A 21,278-nucleotide genomic window follows, 5' to 3' on the forward strand; every position below is an offset into this window, starting at 1 on the left:
GAGGCGTGAGCTTGCTGAGCAGCCGCGGGGAGGGCGAGGGTCTGGCTTTTATTGGACGATGGCGTCGGGGTCGTTTTCTGGCTGGAGGGCATGTGGGAGGTTGAGGGGGAGGAAAAGTGGGGGTGCGGTGGGGCAGAGGCTACTCCCAGGAATCTGGAGGGGAAAAACCAACATCCTCAACTCTGTGAAGCCCTTCTCCAGCCTTTTCCCCAGGGAAAATCCATTGCATTTGTGCTGTTTGACACCTTTATTATTATCCTAGCCATTGTTTAAGGAACAGCTACTACAGGCCAAATATTTGCTAGGTGCTTCGTGTTTGTCATTTTGTTCACGCCTCACAAAGACCATGATGAGGGAAGTGTCTTACAAACAGAGAGGTTATTATGTACATAAACCAAAACGAAACCATACAGAGCCAGCATAGACTCTATAGGACAGAGTAGAACTGCCCCGTAGGGTTTCCAAGGCTGTATTCTTTACGAAGGCAGACTGCCACATCTTTCTTCTGTGGGGTGGCTGGTAGGCTCAAACCACCAACCTTTCCTTTTGCAGCTGAGCACTTAACCACAGCACCACCAGAACTCCTTATGTAAATAGGAGTAATTTACTCCTATTTATTACCTCATTTAATCCTCTTAAGACCCCCGTCACACGGAGACCCTTATTATCCCTGTTTTACTGAGAAGAACACTGAGAGGCCAGGTCACTGTCAAGGTCCTATAGCCAGGAAGTGGCAGAGCCAAGGCTTGAGTCCACACAGCCTGTGCAGACAGCTCTGAGCATGAGTGAGGTGGCCTTACACTGGCCTAGAGGGGAAGACTAACCAGTCCTTGGTTGAATAGGTGACACCAAGACTCCAGGGGTTGGTTGGCTACCCTGGTGTCCCTCTGGAGGTCTTTCCATGGAGTGAGGAGGTGGGGCTCTGGCAGACAGCAGGCTTGAGTTGGGTTCTGGCACAAGTTGCAGCAGCTGTGTCAAGTCAGGTAGCAAGACCCTGTGCTGGGAACGTTCTGAGCTTCATAAGCACGTGCATGTGTGCCAGTTAGCCGAGGAATGGTGGCTTTTGCATTAGCCATCCCTGACTTTGTGACCTTGGACAAGTCACCTAACCCCTCTGAGCTTCGCATCTCATCTGTGAACTAGGGGGCCACCCTTAACCTGGGATCACATATGCTCTGGCATTGCCAGGAGATAGATTTAAGAAGCAGATGGGTATTTGCATACGCTTGCATTTGATTCTGAAATCATCCACCTCAATGTTAAATGCATAGAAATCATCCTTGCTCTCTCCACATTTCTCGCAAGACCTCCCGGCCAGTAGGACCAATTGGTGCACGCAGCTACGTGGCTCTGACAGAGCCTGGCAGGGTCCCTCAGGTGTGGCCTGCTCCAAGGCTAAGGCTTAGCAGTTGCCATGCTGATTCCTAGCAGACAATGACAAGCCTACCTTTGCTGGGAAGGCCAGGTCACTTCTTTAAAGATAAATATTTATAGCAAATGAAAAATTACATTCATAATCCCACCACTCAAAGACAGCTGTTTATGTTGTCCTGCGGTCCCTCTCAGTCTTTACCTATGTATGTTGTACAATTTCCTGCTCTACCTTTTTCCCTTTTAACATTAATTCCATAAGTAACTTTCTTTTTACTGACACGATCAGGTTTCATTGAATTGCATACCAATATTTTTCCCTTTTGGTTTTTGTTCTCTGGCTTTTCACTATTACAGATCTTACTGCCATAAAAATGGTTTTCTTCCTATAATGTCCCTCTTTTCCTTTGAGTTAATTCTTTAAGGAGTGGGAGGACTAGGCCGAAGGCTGGCAGTTTTAGGCCTCTTGTAGTTTCATTTGCAAAGAATGGTGTTGATTAATCAGTACCACCTGCAACGTAGGAGTGTTCTTTGCCTGCAGCCTTGCCAGCCCTGAGATCTATCTGAAGTCGCAGCCTCACATGACCCAGCAGGGCTGAGAGGCTCCGGGAGTATAAAAAGCAAGGGCAGGACTAGGCCCTGTGCATTTTGGAAGGGCACTGTACATTTGAAAATTTGCAAAGGGCTCCAGACAGATCTCTTACAAATGCCGAAGCTTGACTGTCTGTATGATATAGACAATTCTATGTCATGTCGGTATTCTAAATGTTTTCTTCCATTTGGCTTTTTACTCATCAAACGTCTGTTGAATGTCTTTCTCGTGCCAGGTGTTGTGGAAGCAAAGATAGTCTAGTCGGGGAGAGACTGACAGATAACAGCCCAGTGTACCGAGGGCACAGGTACAGGTGAACAGTGATGCCAGAGGACTGCCCAGGGCTTGGGCTGTGGTTTTGAGGCTTTGTTACTTGTACCAGCAACTCAGGCTTTGTGATGTGGAAGGAGCGTGGTGAGAAGAACGTGGACTGGGGCTGAGAAGATCTAGGTCTAAATCCTGGTTCTGCCACTTACTACCTATGTGACCTTGGGCAGGTCACTTGCTCTCTTGTAGCTTCAGTTTATCTGCCATATGGGAAAAATTGTTCCCTATCTGCCAAATAGGGGCAGTAGTTCCAGCTACCTTTCAGGGTAGATGTGAGGCTCAAGTGGGAGAATGCTTGGAAAAGCACATTGAAAATGTGGCAAACTCTTCATAGACTCTAAATGAAGCCCTCCACCACTGCCACCCCAACCACGGTAAGGTGCATGGTATTTATGTCAGGGCCTTTACTGAGACTTTCATAGCATTTATTCAACATTGCATCAAGATTTCTTCCATCCCCACCCCTACCCCGAAGGTGGCAATGAGACCATTTGTTTCTCATTCCTGTTTTATCAGAAGAAAAGCTGAGCCCTGGAATGCTCATATGCCCTTCCCCAAGGTCAAGGTTGAGTCTAAGTTGGGAAAGGATTGGGGTCACTGTCCTCATTCTTTACCTGGGCTGCAGGGCAGACTCAGGGCTACTCCTCCAGCAGTGCTCTAGGTTCCAGCACCTGCCCTGGATGGGGGTGGGGGTGGGGGTGGGGGTGGGGCAAGAGTGATCTCACCTGGCAGACATGTGGGAAAGATGGCACGCCAGGTCTGTCCCCCGATCCTAGGTGGCCACTCAAGGCCCTGCCTGGAGGAGACGCACTGCAGCCCTAGCAGATAGTATGCTCCGGGCACCGTCTTCTCACCTCTCCTCACCCTCTTCACCTTTCCCCCTCTCTCTCCCCAAACATTTACTGAGCATCTCTTATGTCCCAGGCACTAGGGACATACAGACAAAACCCTGGTTCATGGTCCTGCCCTTGAGAAGCTCACATAGCAGGAACATACACTTTCTGACATTCATCCATCTGTATAGGGAGATTTTTTATTTTAACCCCAATTGACAGATGAAAAAAGACTGAGGCTGAGAGTGACTTGCCAGTAAGTGGCACAACCAGCATTCCAATGCAGGTCTTCACCTCTGGGCCTGGCCTGTGTGTGGGGCCTTGATTCTGCAGACACTGCCAGTCGCTGTGCCTTTGCATGTGCTGCCCCTGCCCATCCTGCCTGTCCATGTTCCCCTGCTTCGTTCATCAAGGTCTTACTTAAGTCTCACTGCATGCCCTACACCTTCTCCAGTTGCTGAAGCTCATGCTACCACATGTGACAAACAAACAACCACAGCAGGGCCAGAGCCCCCACCAACGGAGCCCCTACCAATGGAGTGTGCCAGTCACTGTGCAGAGCACTTCACTGATGCACCCAACCATTTGGTCTTTGGAACAAGTCTACAACGTAGGCACTCTTTTTACCCCAGTATTAGTCTCCTGGAAACCCTGGTGGCGTAGTGGTTAAGTGCTATGGCTGCTAACCTAAAGTGTTGGCAGTTCGAATTCACCAGGCACTCCTTGGAAACTCTATGGGGCAGTTCTATTCTGTCCTATAGGGTTGCTATGAGTTGGAATTGACTGGACGGCACTGGATTTTATTAGTCTCTTAGGGCTGCTGTATCCAAATATCGCCAACTGGGTGGTTGAAAAGAACAGAATTTATTGTCTCACAGCTCTGGAGGCTGGGAGTCTAACATCAGGGTGTCAGTCAGGCTGATTCTTTCCGAGGCTTTGAGGGAGAACCCTAGAAGTGCCTCACAGGGTTTCCAAGAAGTAGCTGGTGGATTTTTTTTCTTTCTTTTTATCATACTTCAGATGAAGGTTTACAGAACAAACTAGTTTCTCATTAAATAGTATACACATTGTTCTATGACGTTGGTTAACAACCCCATGACATGTCAACACTCTCCCTTCTTAACTCTGGGTTCCCTATTACCAGCTTTCCCTGTCCCCTCCTGCCTTCTAGTCCATGCCCCAGGGCTGGTTCACTCCTTTAGTCTTGTTTTGTTCCAAGGGTTTGTTCAGTCTTTCACCGAAGGGTGATCCTCAGCACTGACCTCATTACTGAGCTGAAAGGGTGTCTGGGGGCCATACTCTCAGGGTTTCTCCAGTCTGTCAGGACAGCAAGTCTGGTCTTTCTTTTTTGAGTTAGAATTTTGTTCTACATTTTTCTCCAGCTCTGTTGGGGACCCTCTATAGTGATCCCTGTCAGAGCAGTCAGTGGTGGTAGCCAGGCACCGTCTAGTTATACTGGACTCAGTCTGGTGGAGACCGTGGTAGATGTGGTCCAGTTGTCCTTTGGACTAATCTTTCCCTTGCATCTTTAGTTTTCTTCATCCTTCGTTGCTCCTGAAGGGGTGAGACCAGTGGAGCATCCTAGACGGCTGCACACAGGCTTTTAAGACCCCAGATGCTGCTCACCAAAGTAGAATGTAGAACATATTCTTTATAAACTATGTTATTGCCAATTGAGCTAGATGTTCTCCGAGACCATGGTTCCCACAGGCCTCAGCAATTAGATCCTTCGGGGAGTTTGGATGTATCTATCGAGCTACCATGACCTTGCCTTGTACAGGTTGTGCTGGCTTCCCCAATATTGTGTACTGTCTTACCCTTCACCCAAGTTTCCACTTATCTATTTTCTATTAAGTGTTTTTCCATTCCCACCCTCCCCTCCCTCATAACCGTCAAAGATCATTTCTTTTTGTATGTAAACCTTTTCATGCATTTTTACAGTAGTGGTCTCATATAATATTTGTCCCTTTGTGATTGGCATAATGCCCTCCAGATTCATCCATGTTATGAGATGCTTCACAGATTCATCGTTGCTTTTTAGCGTTGCATAATACTCCATTGTGTGTATGTACCACAGTTTGTTTATCCATTCATCTGTTGATGGACATCTAGGTTGTTTCCATCTTTTTGCTATTGTGAACAATGCTGCAGTGAACATGGGTGTACATATGTCTATTCGTGTGACGACTCTTATTTCTCTAGGATATATTTCTAGCAGTGGGATTGCTGGATCATATGGTATTTCTATTTCTAGCTTTCTAAGGCAGCACCATACCGTTTTCCAAAATGGTTGTATCATTTTGCATTCCCACCAAGCAGTGCATAAGAGCTCCAATCTCCCCACAGCCTCTCCAACATTTGTTATTTCCTGTTCTATTAATTCATGCCAGTAATGCTGGGGTGGGATGGTATCTCCTTGCGGTTTTGATTTGCATTTCTCTAATGGCTAGAGATCGTGAGCATTTCCTCATGTGTCTGTTGGCTGCTTGAATTTCTTCTTTGGTGAAGTGATGGCTAGTGAATTTGAATTGTTGACCTTTTGGTTAGCAGCCAAGCTCTCAACCACTGCACCACAAGGGCCTCTTAGTTATCTAGTGCTGCTATAACAGAAATACCACAAGCAAATTGTTTAAACAAACAGAAATTTATTCACTCATGGTCTAGGAGGCTAGAAGTCCAAATTCAGGGTGCTAGCTCCAGGGCAAGACTTTCTCTTTCTGTTGGCTCTGGGAGAAGGTCCTCGCTGTCAATCTTCCCCTGGTCTAGAGCTTCTCAGTACAGGGATCCCTGGTCCAAAGGATGCACCCTGCTCCCAGCTCTGCTTTCTTGATGGTAGTAGGTCCCTCTGTCTCTCTGTTCACTTCTCTCTTTTATGTCTCAAAAGAGGTTGATTTAAGACACAACCTGATCTTGTAGATTGAGTCCAGTCACATTAACATAACTGTCTCTAATCCTTCCTCATTAACATCATAGAGGTAAGATTCACAGCACATAGGAAAATCACATCAGATGACAAAATGGTGGACAATCACACAGTAATGGGAATCATGGCGTAGCCAAGTCGACACACATTTTTTGGGGACACAATTCAATCCATAGCACTTGCCTGTCACCCAGCTTCAAGTTAACAATATTCTTCCAATCCTGATTTATATAAGATTCCTACAAACCAAACTTTTTGGTTTGTTTGCTGTAATATTTTAAGCAAATCCCAGACATCATGTCATTTCACTTGTAAATAGTATGCATCTCTGATAACAGTTTTTGAAAATGTGACCATGATGTGTTTATTGCACCTAACAGCAACAGTGAGGCCTTGGTGAGGGACTGTAACACTTCCCTGGTGAGGCCTGTCCAGTCCATCATTGTATTTCCCCAATGGACTCTAAGATAGTTTTTATAGTTGTTTTATTTGAATTAGGATCCAAATATGGTCCTTATACTGTATTTGGTTCTTTCATCTCTCATGTCTTTTGTATTCTATAACAGTTCTTTTTTCCCGTTTTTTTTGATGCCACTGATTTTTGGGGGAAACTGGGTCATTTGCCCTATTGATTATCTCACAGTCTAAATTTGGCTAATTCCTTCCTCATGGTGTTATTTAACTGGTTCCTCTATCCCCGTATTTCCTATAAGCCAGTAGTTAGTAGTTAGTTATAGAGGAGATACCTTTTCCAGCAGTCCTGTCCACATATGTAATCTTAAATTTACTAGTAGTGTCATTGAATAAGAAGTCTTTTTTAATAATAATAAGGTGAATTAAATTTAGTATTATTTTTATTAACCCAATATATACAAAATATTATCATTTCAACATGTAATCAATATAAAAATTATCAGTGAGGTATTTTCTATTTTTTTTAATACTAAGTCTTCAAAATCTACTTTGTACTTTACACTTAAAGCACATTTCAGCTCACATGCCATGCGATGGTTAAAGTGAAATACAGTCCTGCCAAAACAGTCAAGCTGTATTCAACAGGAAATATTTTATATTGCTTTAGTTTTTGAATTAAAATTAAATAAAAATTTAAAAATTCAGTTACTTGGCCACACTGGCTATATGTTAAGTGTTCAGTAGCCACATGTGACTCGTGGCTAGTGTGTTGGACAGTGTAGCTATAGAACATTCCCTTCACTGCAGAAAGCTTGGTTAGCTAGCACTGAACTAGAGGCTTAATCAGATTGAGGTTCAATTTTTTAGAGGTCAGAATACTTCATAGGTATTGCTGCTTGCTTCCTACTGTACCACATCATCTCTGGTTGTTCCACTTTTCACGATGCTGAGATTAATCTGTGGGTTCAGGTGTGCCTTTGGATGTTTTTAAAGAGAGGAAGAAAGATGTGTTTTTGATGCTCTTTATTTAGGATGGACTAGGTGGCAGGGAGATGACTCCCAAAGCTGCGACATAAAAATCCTCTGGGACACTCAGTATGATATAGTGATTGAGAGTCATTCCGCCTAGTTTGTATCCTAATTCTACCACTAACTGGCTCTGTGATCTTGGACAAGTCACTTAACCTCTCTAAGCCTCCATTTCTTCAGCTGTAAAATAGGAAAATAATAGTACTAATACTCATAGTAAATGAGATAGTATGCACAAAACATGTAGCTCCATTCCTGGCACAGAGTAATGAGTATTTGCTACTGTTATTTTTATGTTGTTGTTATTGTAAAAATACAGGTTCTAAGGAGAATCTGGAGCCCTGGTGGTGCAGTAGTTAAGAGCTTGGTTGCTAACCAAAGGGTTGGCAGTTTGAATCCACCAGGTGCTCTTTGGAAACCCTATAGGGCAGTTCTACTCTGTCCTATAGGGTCGCTATGAGTCGGAATCAACTCGATGGCAATGGGTTTTGGTTGTGAAGGAGAATATAAATGGGTAAGAGCTCCAGGAGTGCCTGGGGACCTGCATTTTTAGCAAGTTCTCAGGTGATCCTGAGGTCCTGGATCCCCTGACTTAGATCCTTTCCTGCAGTCTTTTCCTGGGGTGATTCTTGGCTCTACCTGAGCCCTAGAGAAAGCACGGTGCTGGCTGGGTACCCAGCATCTGTCAGAAGACAAACAAGCCCAGTAGGGTCGGCAGATTTAGCAACTAAAAATCTCCTATTTTATCTGGCTACCCTGAGTTACCAGGGGAGAGTCTTTTTATCCTGTAGGTCTCCAGTCCTGTGACGTCAACCACAGAGTGCAAGTGCCTGGAATGTGAAGACCAAAGTGGTACCCTAGAGTTTTTAGAGATGGATATCATTAATGGTTTTTTATGTTTAAATTGGAAACCATGCCTATATCCTTGTCAGCCTATGAAGAGAACATCTCTTAGAAAACCAAAGAAGAGTGGCTTTAGGTACCATCTTGCCTACTCTGCTCATTTTGCAGGTGAGGAAACTGAGGCTTGGAAAGGGGAAGCGAGTTGTGCAAGATCAGTGGCCAGGGCTGGACGGGAACCCACATCTCCAGTCTCCTGGCCCAACATCTGTTCTTGTTTGTTGCCCCCCAGCATTTGTTTCTGCCTTCTGCCTGCTCGGTCATATTGGGGCAGGAGGAAATACCAGGATAACCAGGGCCTGGGCCTGGGAGGTGATCAGAGGCCCTTCTGGCGACACCCTAAGGATGACCTTTGCTCTGTGACCCAAAGGGAAGAACACGGCAAAGAGAAACAAAGCAAATCCCTGGTGCCACCGGACAAAGCCACAGAGGTGGCTATGGGGGGTTCTGACATAGGTGGCTGAGGGGTCAGGTTTGGGGGCCATACCACCAGCCTGGCCTTGTACACACAGGACTGATTGGGCCTGGGCCCTCCCCACCCGTGTCTTGCAGAGTGTCCGGAGGAGAGCTCTTTGACTTCCTGGCCCAGAAGGAGTCACTGAGTGAGGAGGAGGCCACCAGCTTCATTAAGCAGATCCTAGAGGGGGTGAACTACCTTCATGCCAAGAAGATTGCTCACTTTGATCTCAAGGTCAGTGAGGGGGATGAGGGAAAACAATCAGAGTTTATGAAGGAGGGATCCAGTCTCTCAGGATGTCATTGCTACAGGGGTCCCAGAGCTCACTGGTCCTCCTCCCTCACCTTACAGTTGAAGACGCTGAGCTCCGTGGAGAAAAGTGTGCTGTGGAAAGTGTCTGCTTCCTCAGTTTTGTTTCACACAGCAGGTTTTCTGCACGTAGGGGCTGGCTGCAAGAGGCTTATTAATCAGACCATAGGCGGCTTGTCTCTTTCAGGGGAGCAGGGCAGGTGTAATTTTTGAATAAGAAGACCAATGACAGGAAACTTGAAACCAAACACATTTCCCAAGACTGAACTTTTCAGTCAGCGAGAGCTAACTCCTGAGCGGGCAGAGCTAGGGTGCCCGAGGAGGACGCCCGAGGCTGGCTGCTCTCCAGACCCAGCAGCAAGCAGCCTCCAGCATCCTTTGGCTGGAGATGGAAAAACTTGGAGGCCAGGGACTGTGGCTGTCTTCGCCTACCCCAACCCCAACTGTGGCTGTAAAACTGCTTCTAGGGGCTGCTGATCTTTTGCAGTAACCGGTATTCAGGGTCAGGAAAGTTCACTTTGACCACAGAGTGGTTGGTTCCCTTAGTGACTGAGCTCAATTGCATAGACTGATGTGACACCCTAAACCTGACTGTCCTGTAGCCCAGATACCACACTGACCTTTTACTAGGGAGGAGACCCATTCATTTTTCCATCGAGAAATTCCTGTTGTGTTTCAAGCACTGTGCTGGGTGCCTAGGTGGCTGCTGCAGATGCAAAATCAATGGAGTCCCCATCTGGGCTTAGTTCTTCTATTCCAGGGACCTTAGTGCAGGAGGCAACAAAGAAACACCACCAGCTATAAGTGCTGTGATAGAGAGAAGCACAGAAGGTTGGGAAAAGTTATCAGAGAGGACTTCCTGGAACAGGTGTAGTTTGAGTTACATTCTGAAAGGCTGGCAGGAGTTAGCAGAGGGGAAGGGCCTTCTAGGGAGAGAAGCCAGCAGTTTGCATGGCTTCAGGGAAACTGCATGCAGGCAAAGGGTTTGTGTACTGCATGGCTGGAGAAAACGCCAGGAGGAGAGCAGGAGGCGGACACAGGGCCTGGGAGCTGAGCCCGGGGGGTTGAACTTTACCCTGAGAGATATGGAGGCCAGATGAGCAGGGAGGTGCAGTGAGCAGATGTGTGTGTCAGGATGTTCCCTCTGGCTTGGAGGATGGATAGAATGGGGACAGCTGTGAGGTCGGGGGACCATCTGGAGGCTAGTGCAGTGATCCAGGTGAGGCATGCTGAGGGCCAAACTAATTTGAGAAGGGCATGGATTCAAGACATGTTACAGAGGTTAATATGAGGATTCGGTACCCCATTAGGTGTGGGAGGTGAGGGAGAGGGCAGAATCCAGGATGACACCCTAGTTTCTGGCATGGGGGACCAGCCCAGAGAGGGTGTGATGTGCCCAAGGTCTCACAGCAGCCATGCCAGGGTGTGGGCTCAGTTCCTTCACACGGGTCCCAGCCCCTGCACTTATTCTGCCTCGTGGAGTGACTTGCTGCGAGTCCCCTCATAGTGGGCCCCATTCCTTCTCACGAGTATCTATGTTTTAAATTCCTCCAACTGAAGACATCTTGCAGAGTTGTATTCAGGTGTCACTAGGTAAAAGTTGGGTTCTCTCAAGGAGGGCATGGCCAGGGAGGCCTTTGGACTTCAGGGTGGTAATACACCAAACAGGAAGTAGTCTTCCTGGATTGCACCTATGTCTCCCTTCCTGTAATTCTTGGGGCAATTAACATGTTGTTTTATGTCTTTGCTGGCTCCAGGAGACCAGCCTCAAAATGGGCTCCTTTGTCTTTTCTTGAATGGGCCTGGTAGAGGTAGGAGGAGTCACCAGAGTCCCAGGAAGACTACAGCAGGTTGACATTGTTTTGTTTGTTTCAATGGCAGCTCACTGTGGCGGATGAATGCTGGCGTGGGGTTGGTCAAATTGGGGTTTAATCCACATTCCACCATAGGATTTCATGTACTAGGATAAGATTGAACCTTACTTTTTTCAGCCTCAGTGCAAATAATAATAATCATACCTACCCGGCAGGGCTGTTGTAAAGATTAGAGAGATGCAATAGGTGCTGAATACTGAATTGGTGCCCAGTAAGAGTAGCTGTTATTGTTATTTCCCTGCCCGGAAAACAGGAACAGAAAACAAAGCTCTTGTTACAGTGTTTTGGGTCCTGACAGACTAGGAAAACACAGCCAGTTAAATTGCTCAGCAGAGAGCTGAGCTTGGTTGCTGGGTGGGGCTGCTGGTGGGGGCTCATGTCTGGCTCCTGTCTCAGTATGAACATTTCCCGCAACCTAGAGAGAGTCTAGATTTCCTCTAGACGTGTGGAGGGTGAGGATGCTGCTAACCCCCATCCACTGCCATGTGTCCTTGGAGCTGTGTGGACTCAGCCTTCTGGCCCCCACACCTGTGAGTCCTTTAGCCCAGGCCTAGCTGGGTAACGTCAGGAAGTGATGAGTAGCCGGAACTTAGAGGGATTACCTCATGACTGCGTAGACGCTTCCTGAAGCCAGAATGTGGATATGCATGACCCCTGGCTGGAACTTGCTGCCAGCTGGAAGGGAATTTTGAAGAAGGTCCGGCCGGTAGCTTCAAGTGGACTTCCTGGTTGGTGGTGTTTCCCATCATGTAAAATTCACATTTTTCTTCCTGATTTTCATTCTCCATGAGGGCCTCTGCTTTCCTCTCCTGCTGGTATTCTGTTACTTCTCATCACAGAAGTCAGGCTAGCATCGCTGCCCCAGGAATGCAGTCACCAGGTGGTCTCTGAGCCCCCACCCAGGATCTGTTCTCCACACTCACCTTCCAGCTCGAAGGAGCAGACAGTTGGGGAGGCTCCGCTGGGCCCTGCTTTTGGAATCTGAAGACCTCTCTCAGGCTGCTGATTGCTGAGCTCCTCCCGTGTCTAGGCGTTGTGCTGGGATGGTGAGGCTGTGTGTCTGGCCACGAGAGGAGCCCTGCCTTGTGGCAGAGAACAGAGGAATGGACAATGAGTGTAAAACAAACAGTCTGGCTGCAACAGACCGTGGCGTGCTCTTTTCTAAAAATCTGTCATGGGTCCTTGTTCCCCTTGGGGTAAATGAACCCATTCTCAGCATGGCCTCCAGGCCTTTCTGGGTCTGCTCTAGTCCGCCTTCTGGCCGCATCCACCCCTTCCCACTCCAGAACACTAGCCTCAAGCAACAAGACGACTGATCCACATTCTGGTCTCACTCCCCCTATGTTCATGCTGTCCCCAGTCCAGGATGCTTCTGCTTTTCCTGCTCTCTGCCCGTGGACTCCTGCTTATCCTGTGAGGCCCAGCTGAAATGCCTCTACGTCTTCTGGGAAGCCTTTCCCATCCCTGTCACCTCCTAAAAGCATAACTAAGAACTCACTTGCTTTTCTGCCTCTGTTGTACTTTGTACAAACTTCTGCAGAGAGCGTTTATCTCTGTAAGTCACTTTCTGCTGCTTGTGTCCAGGACAGTGTTTGAGTCGTGGTAGGTAAGTCACTTGGCGCTGAATGGGTGAATGAATGAATGAGCGAGTGAAGACCAGATGGATACCTGGGTGCCCAAGGCCCTTTCATGCCTCACCTGGAAAATGCAAAAGAGGTTGCAGGCAGATTTCAGTTCAAATTCAGTGACATGAACATTTATTGGCGGCCTACTATATGCTATGGGGTAGAGTGACAAGCATCAAATAAATGTGGCACTTCCCTGCCAGGTACCCACTGTATACTGGGTGAAGGCCACAGTGAGACTCAGTGGGGAGGTCACCTGAGATAGACGGGTACTGTGGCTCTCACCAACACTCACTCCCTTCCAAGGAGTTAGCTCTCTGCCTCTGCAGAGTAGAGACCACCCTGGTGTGTGCTGTAACTTGCACCACAGAAAGGCCTGTTGATGTGGTAGGTGGGGGTGGTGAGGCTAGATGACGTTGCCCTGTATTTACATAGATGGAAGGGACACTGGACTGGGTGACCCCTCAGTACCGGGTAGTACTCCATGCGCCTTCAGGCATGGCTTCCACATGATGGATTACCAGGAAATGGAGCTCAGTACCACCCAGTAACCTCACCCTGGTATATCATTCCCAACACAAGTAAAGTCCTTGTAGAGGGTGTTTTTGTGTTTATTTTGGATCTGAGAGTTTCTGCTCTGAGCCTGGGTGTGATCTCCCCTCCCTCACCATCCCTACCCTAACTTGATCCAACTTGAGAATTCAGAAATGGCCGGTAGTCCTTGGATCTAAATGGTATTTTAAGCAGAAAGAACAAGCCATCGAAATCGATTGCAATTGTATATAAGCCAAGAACCCAGGACTCTGAGGGGGCTCTTTTAAAGCAGCATTAAGAGGAGTGAATTCCTGAGCAAGATACTCCAAAAATCCAAATTCCTCTCTGCCCAAAGTCAGCCTTTGACCTGTCCATACGTTCATGGTGTGATGGGGTCTGCTCATCAAGCTTTCACAGAATGATACAGATAATATTTTAAATGTGTATGGTACGTTTTAGTATGCAAGGTACTTGTACATCTATTCTCTCATTTGATCCTCACTGTCACCTGTTGAGATACGAAATATTGTCACTTTTTTACACAGAAGGCAATTGAGATTCAGAGAAGTAGCATGCTTGAGATCACATAAGTTTATTATACATTTTACCAATAAAAAGGTGTGTAACATAACAGTTTGCAAACAATAAAATATACAACACTCTTCAATGGAAATTCCATAGAGCAGATTGATTTTCACAGAACACTTCCCTGTTTTGGCCAAATTCTTGTATCATTAGCCAACCTATGGATGCAGTTGATACATGCGTGTAGCTCTGACAAGAATGTTGGCTGACAATTTTGCTTACGTTAACAAGACGAAAATGAAACAATGAAAGTGTATGTAGGAATTTTACCCATTCACCAATGAACATGAGTGACTGCTAAATTGGACAATAGTTTTCGAATGCTGGAAGACTATTTCCTTAATGTTCTGTGCTATTCACAAAGTAAAGGCCACAGACACACACCCGTTTAAGTTTAACCTGCATTAATAACTTCTTCTCCATAAATTTCGTAAGTCTAAAATCAAGAAAACAGTACATCAAACCCTGATTTGTATTGTCTGCCGATTTCTGTGGTGTAAATACACCTGCCATGGCTGATTTCAAGCTACTGACGTGAAGTCACTGACTATGGGGCTGGGAAGAGAGATGTGCAGTAGCATAACATTATATAGTATTTCCCAAATATATGTACAATGGTATTTTCAATTTCAAGAGCATAGGTAGTAGTTAAAAAAGTATTACATTTGTTTTTAATGTAATTTATTTAAAGATAAAGTTTATATAACTTAATTTTTAATAATGGCTGTGTTTAACGACTAAAAACCAAACCAAACCCAGTGCCGTCGAGTCGATTCCGACTCATAGCGACCCTACAGGACAGAGTAGAATTTCCCTCAGAGTTTCCAAGGAGCACCTGGCGGATTCGAACTGCCAACCTTTTGTTTAGCAGCCATAGCACTTAACCACTACGCCACCAGGGTTTCCGTTTAACGACTAGCTCATAAAATTTCTGGAAAAATTTAGTAACTAGCTCTCATAAGCCAGTAGAGACCAGCTCCAGCATGCCCCTGGTTTTCAGAGACTGTAGGTGAAAGTATTTTGTAAACGGGATAGTGCTATACACAGGCTGGTTATTGTGGTGGCAGCAATGGTGTAGTGATACTGAGGGGAGCCCACATTTATTGAGCGCAGGCTCTGCTCCAAGTGCTTTGCATGTATTTACTCATTTTATCCACACAACAGCCCTACGAAAGAGGTTCTGTCATTGTGCCCATTTTACAGAAAGTGAGAGGTTGCCTAGAACTGTATTTTGCCTCTTCAGAACCCCTCCCCATATTAATATTCCCATTTTGCAGATGAGGGGCCCAAGGCTTAGAGAGGTGAGTGACTTGCCAAGATCACACAGCTAGCATGGGGCAGAATTGGGATCAAACCTGTGTCTAATGACAGGGTCCTCTTTAGTACTGGTTTCCTAAACTCTAGGCACCAGCTAAGTTTTGACCTCCTTGGAGGTGGAAAGGGTGGGAGGGGGAGCAGGAGGGCCTTGAATGCCAGGTGGAGGCAGGGTTGGGCATGGGCTGCTCGGGAGGTTTGTGGGGAGGGACTGCCTGTGGTCCCATCTACAGCGTCCTGGGAGTAGAGGGAACCACAGCACCCTGGAAACCTGCCCACGGAGGCCAGGCAATGAGCAGCCTTGCTGTCTCGGGTTGCCCAGCACTCTGTGAATAATCTGGGGCTGTGATCTGACATTTCCAGTGAAGGTTTGTAAACAGCTTCCTGGTCCCATCGCACAGACCTGGCTGGCCCCCTGCTCCACTGAGCTGAACAGCCTCACCCAGCAGCAGGCAGTGTGAGAGAGAGCACGGAGCTGGGGTCAGCAGACTTGGGTCCCAGGCTTGGCTCTGCTCTTTGCTCAGTGACCTTGGGCAGTTTGTCAATGCTAGCTAGCATCCCTGAAATGAGTGGACAAACATAGTTTCCCTTCTCCAAAATCTCTCCAGGCACTGCTTTTTATACACACCATCTCTCTGAATCCCCAGAACAATCCTGTGCCATGGCAGTTGTCCCCATTTCACAGATGAGAAACCAAGGCTCCCAGAGGCCCAGTGGTTTTGTCCAGGTCTCACCCAGGTCTTAAGTGGCAAAGCTGGGATTTGAACCCAAGCCTGCCTGACTCTAAGCCCTCATCTTTTGCACTTTGCTACATAGTCCCCCGAGGGTGCCTTCATCCTGCAGGGTCTCCCCGCATGCTCTGCTCAGCCTGTGGGGATCACCCATTAGCATGGGTCCTGGCTGGAGGACCAGCTTCCAGTTGGCATGACATTAGGCACCTCTGGCCAGATCTATGGAGACACGAACCTGGCAGGCTGAGGTGAGTGGTTTGTTTTGACAGGCAGGGGTCAGTCCCACCTCCTGGCGACAGCTCCAAGGGCCCAGGGCTGGGCAGTGGTGACACACCTACAGGAATGCAATCCCTCCTTCCAGCCGTGCTTGGGAGGTGACGTCAGGTGTGTGGGTGAATTATTTGGCTGAAGTAAATAAAGCCAGAGGAGAATGACAGGAGCAGGGGCGTGTGGATAGGATCATACTACCCGAGAGGGCAGACTGGCTTGGGCCCAGCCGCCTGTGGCCAGCAGCCTCCTTCTTCTTTCCTGTGCTGGGACAGGGGGCTTGAACCTCTGCACATCCTCTCTTGGGGCCCAGAGCAGTGGGAATTTGTCCAGCTAGCTTGAGAGGTCATGCCACCTTACAATCACAGAGCCTAGAGCTCGAAGGGGCTTCGGGTGTCATCAGTGTCTATTTTATAGTTGGTGGGGTGGGGGTGCTGAGGCCCGGAGAGAGGAAGTAGCCTGCTTAAGCTCACACAGCCTTGAACTGGAGTTTCCCAGTACCCAGGCCTGGGCTCTCTATCACTACCCTGCCCTCATGGGGAAGGGGGAAGCAGAGAACCTTAGGCAAAACCTCTGGGGAACTGCTGCCTTACTGGCATCTCAGGCTACCCTTCCAGACCCTTCCTGACCCCACTATATAAAACCAAAAAACCAGACCCACTGCCATCGAGTCAATTCTGACTCAACGGTGACCCTATAGGACAGAGTAGAGCTGCCCTTTAGGGTTTCCAAGGCTGTGATTTATGGAAACAAACTGCCACATCTTTCTCCCCTGGAGCGGCTGGTGGGTTTAAACCGGGGACCTTTTGGTTGGCAGCTGAGCACTTTAACCGCTGCGGTACCAGGTCTCCTTACTCTGCTTTATAGCAGCTCTGGAAACCCTGGTGGCTAGTGGTTAAGAACTGTGGCTGCTAACCAAAAGGTCAGCAATTGGAATCCACCAGGCACTCCTTGTAACTGTGTGGGGCAGTTCTACTTTGTCCTCTAGGGTCGCTAGGAGTTGGAATTGACTCGATGGCAACGGGTTTGCTTCTTTGTTTTTTATAGCAGCTCCATAGAGGGAGGAAACCCTGGTGGCACAGTGGTTAAGAGGTCAGCTGCTAACCAAACGGCTGGCAGTTTGAATCCACCAGGCACTCCTTGGAAGCTCTATGGGGCAGTTCTACTCTGTGGTATAGGATCGCTACAAGTCCGAATCGACTCAACAGCAACGGGTTTGGGTTTTGGTTTACAGCGAGAAGTGCGCTCTGGCGCCCCTAGTGGTGGTGAAAGGCCTCCAAGGGCCAGAAAGGGAAGGAACACAGGCTCAAGGGAAGGGGCTTCCTGGCTGGTCCCCACCCCTGCAGAATCCTTCCAGTTCTTTCCAATTCATTTTAGCAAAGTTAATGGGTCATGCAGGATATTATAGGGGATGCCAGGAAGCTCAAAACCGACCTCTAGATCTGAGTTTTCCCGGAAAGCTGCGTCACAATGTGAGAGAAAGCCTACAGATTAGGACCAGAAGTTAGCGTTGTCAGTGCTCTGGTGCTTAGAGCAAAGGTCAGGGAAAGCTTCATTAAAGAGTAAGGGAGTGAAAGGACACCGCATGGGGAGGAGCCGGCGCCGGGGCTTTGAAAGTGTGTGGAGGAGTAGGAAAGGCCTTCTGGGCAAGAGAACAGGCAAAACAAAGAATGGAAATGAGACATCATTCTGGGGTGGAAATACCTGTCCTGAGGGGGTGGAGGGCAGGTGCAGGCAGGGATGCACAGGGAGGCTGGAAAGGCAGCTTGTGTTGTCTGGAGCAAAGCTTAAAGTCTTCAAACGTTAGACTAGGGCATCAGGCTTTTTCCTCTGATCAGCGGGTCCACCGAAGATGTTTAACCAGGCTCAGTGACGTGATGGAGATAACAGGGGCTGAACTGCCCAGGGAGTCCACCCTGACTTGCCATTATGAGCTGTTGGACCTTAGGCACGTCTGAGCCTCTGTTTCCTCATGTGTGAAATAGGGATGAGAACAGTACCCCTCAGGTTGGCCTGGAGGACTATGTGGTGTACACACAGAGCACTAGCATGTTGCTTGGCTTGGTTAACAGGTGGCAGATGTTAGTTCCTGCTCTGCCCCCTGGGTATCATCAGCTGCTAGTGGAGGTTGAATAGTGAGAAGGAAGTCTTTCTGAAAGCAGGGAAGCTGCAGAAAAGGGGTCTGAATCCCCTGGTCAGCCTGGAACCACTGGCCATCTGGACCAGATATTGGTAGCTTGGGGAGAACGCAGGAAACGTCGTTTGGTGTCAGGGAGCCCTGGTGACAGGGTTCTGTGTACTCCTGGTCTGGCCACAGCCTTGGGCAGGTCTGAGCCTGCAGGGGCCTCTGCTCCGAATGGCACGGCAAATGAGCAGCAAGACAGGGGCAGGAACCCAGGTCCTGACCTATGCCTCCTGGCCGAAACCCCCAGGCCGCATCCCCATTTATCACGACCCACCTTGGGTTTCCTCCTTGTCAGGGCTCCAGTTTTCCAATCTGAAATGAGGAACTGGGCTGTGGGGGCCTGAGGTTCCTTACAGTCTCTACAGAAACGCCTTTCCCCCTCTTCTCCAGCTGCCTCAGGCGCCTTCCATATTTGTGGCACCTCAGAGTGTCATTCCACACCTGATTTGGTGCCCCATTGGACTCATGCCAGGGGGCAAGTTCTCTCCTTTGCCCCTTCCTGTCCCCCACACCTCTGAAGAAGATGCCAGAGGAGGAAAACAGCAGGGCTTGAGGTGGCCCTGGGCTGCCACGCTCACATGGCATTCCCACTTTCCCAGGGATAGACTCACAAGGCCCTTTAGAAGCAGGGAAGGGGATCATTTAGTCCAGTGGTTAGGGGCACAGGCTTTGGAGTCCAACAGATAAAGGTTAAAAGTCCCTAATATTTCAATCACAGTTTCTTTTTCTGAAAAATGGGAGCAGCAACACCCACCACATAAGGAAGCTGAGAGAGTACGTATATGAGGTATAAAGTATGTCACGTGCTTGGTTAGCAATGGGCCCTGCACATTATACCAAAACTCATTGCTGCCGAGTCGATTACGACTCATAGCAACCCTATAGGACAGAGTAGAACTGCCCCGTAGAGTTTCCAAGGAACACCTGGAGAATTCAAACTGCTGACCTTTAGGTTAGCAGCCATAGCACTTAACCACTACACCACCAGCCACCAGGGTTTCCCTGTACATTATAGGGGCTTAATAAATGGTACCTGTCTTCACTTGGAACATTAATTGAGCCCCTGAGGGTGCCAGGCTCTCTGCCAGGCTCTGGGGAAATGATAGGAACAAAATACTCGGAAGTTCACAGTCCAGTTGGGGGAGACAGATACTTAAACCGACAAGCTCCAGAGTATAAGAAGCACTGCAATAGGGAAAAGTGCTGGGTGTTTTGGGAACCTGGGAGTTGTGGGGAGGGGTCAGGGAAGACCTTCAGGAGGAAGTACTATCTCTACTAAAATATGAATAGGTATTAACTAGGAATCGGACAGATGGAGTACAGGGAATGTGTGCCAAGCAGGGGAGAAGTCACCATCTTGGGATGAATCTGGGGACAGACAGAACTAAGGTGAGAAAGCCTGGCCTTGCCCTCAGCTTCTCACAAGGCAATGGAGAAGTCATTTCTCTGGACTGTGGGTCCAGAGGTGAGAGGGTGTGAGGCAGTGAGCTTCTCACTCCTCCCCCACCCCTTATCCCTGCTGCCCTGTACCCTGGGGATCACCAGGTCCAATGTGTCCACCTCTGTCCTCTGTGGCTCCCACCCCCATTCAGCATGTGTTGCATGGTGGTGGCCTGGGTCCTGGGCACACTGTGATGTGCAGGAAGGCCTGTTCTCGGGTCCCTAGGCCCCAGGGAAGAAGCCTTGGGCCTTTCCTCTGGAGGAGCAAAGTCCCTAGCAAGGTGGCCTGAGGGGTGTGTGTGGAACGGAGGGAGGACAAGCCACCTTCCGGGGAGGTGGTGGGTGGTGGGCAAGTGTAACTCATCGCAGGGGTGCTTGGACCTATGGGCAGCTGCTGGGGGGACTAGGCCAGAGGCACTGGAGTTAGCCACCTGCCTGGGTCCTGTCTCCTCACCTCCCCCTGTCCTTGCTCCTCACCCTTTCTGCTGAGCCTAAGAATCTACTCTGCCTTGGGAAAGTACTTTGACACATTTTCCAAATAAGGTTGTGAGAACTCCCCAGAAAGGAAGAAGAATAAACAGACTTAAAAAATGCAGAAGGAAATAAAAAAGGGGGACCTTAGCCAGTTCTGAGTGAAAGTTTCCAGCTGCTGTGTGATGAGGTCACGGGGACTTCAGAGAGCCTGGAAGTTTGGGGTGGGGGCATCTAAGGTGAGTCTTCACTCCAGATTCGGAATCAGTTCAGCGAATGGTGGCTGCCACCTTCAAGGAGCCAGCCTCTGCTTGGCTCTGCAGGGCCAGGATGCAAAGACCTGAGGCCTCCCTCCAGCAGAGGCTCTGCCCGGGAGCTGGGACAAAGACAGCAAAGGACTGATGGCCAAGGCAGAGCATGACAAATGTCACAACGAGAAAGACCTGGACAAGTGCAAATGGACTTGGGGGAAGGAGGGTTCACTTCTGGTGGGGGGTGGGGCTCAGGGCAGGTGAAGAAAGGCTTCAGGGACAAGGTGGATTGAGCTAGGCTGACACATGGAGCTAACAACATCATCAACAACAAGTACTAGGACAACCATCACAGGATTTTGGTGGGCAGAGATTGGGCAAGTGGTGTGAGCAAAGGCACAGAGGTGAGAAACTCTTCAATGCTTTGAGAAAAAGGGACATTCAACTTCTAAAACATGTCTTTGTTTATTTTTTTAAAAAAACTTTATGGAGATACAATACATATACCATACAATTCACCCGATTAAAGTGATTATTTTACAGAGTTGTTCAACCAACACTACAATTTTAGAACATTTTCATCCCCCTAAAAAGAAACACTGGACTCATTAGCAGTCATTCCCCATCCTCCCAGCCCTAGGCAACCACTAATTACTGTTTCTATGGATTTGCCTATTCTGGACATTTCATGTAAATGGGATTATGCAGTATGTGGCCTTTTGTAACTAGCTTCTTTCAGTTAGTATAATGTTTTCAAGGTTCATCCTTATGACAGCATGTATCAGTACTTCATTCCTTTTTATGGCAGAATAATATTCCGTTGTATGGATATACCATATTGCCTCT

At 48.1% G+C, this 21,278-nt stretch overlaps 1 protein-coding gene across 4 annotated transcripts in view; it reads left to right on the forward strand.

The window, feature by feature from the left end:
• Positions 1-21,278, forward strand: part of DAPK2 (death associated protein kinase 2) — a 171,307-nt gene that overhangs the window by 106,839 nt on the left and 43,190 nt on the right. For all 4 annotated transcript variants that reach the window (XM_023558329.2, XM_023558326.2, XM_064267421.1 and 1 more), the window contains one exon: positions 8,942-9,080. In XM_023558329.2, coding sequence (XP_023414097.1) covers positions 8,942-9,080 — 139 coding nt within the window. The remainder of the gene's footprint in view (positions 1-8,941; positions 9,081-21,278) is intronic.

This window comes from Loxodonta africana, chromosome 13 (assembly GCF_030014295.1).
Source record: "Loxodonta africana isolate mLoxAfr1 chromosome 13, mLoxAfr1.hap2, whole genome shotgun sequence".
In the NCBI taxonomy this organism is placed as follows: Eukaryota; Metazoa; Chordata; class Mammalia; order Proboscidea; family Elephantidae; genus Loxodonta; species Loxodonta africana.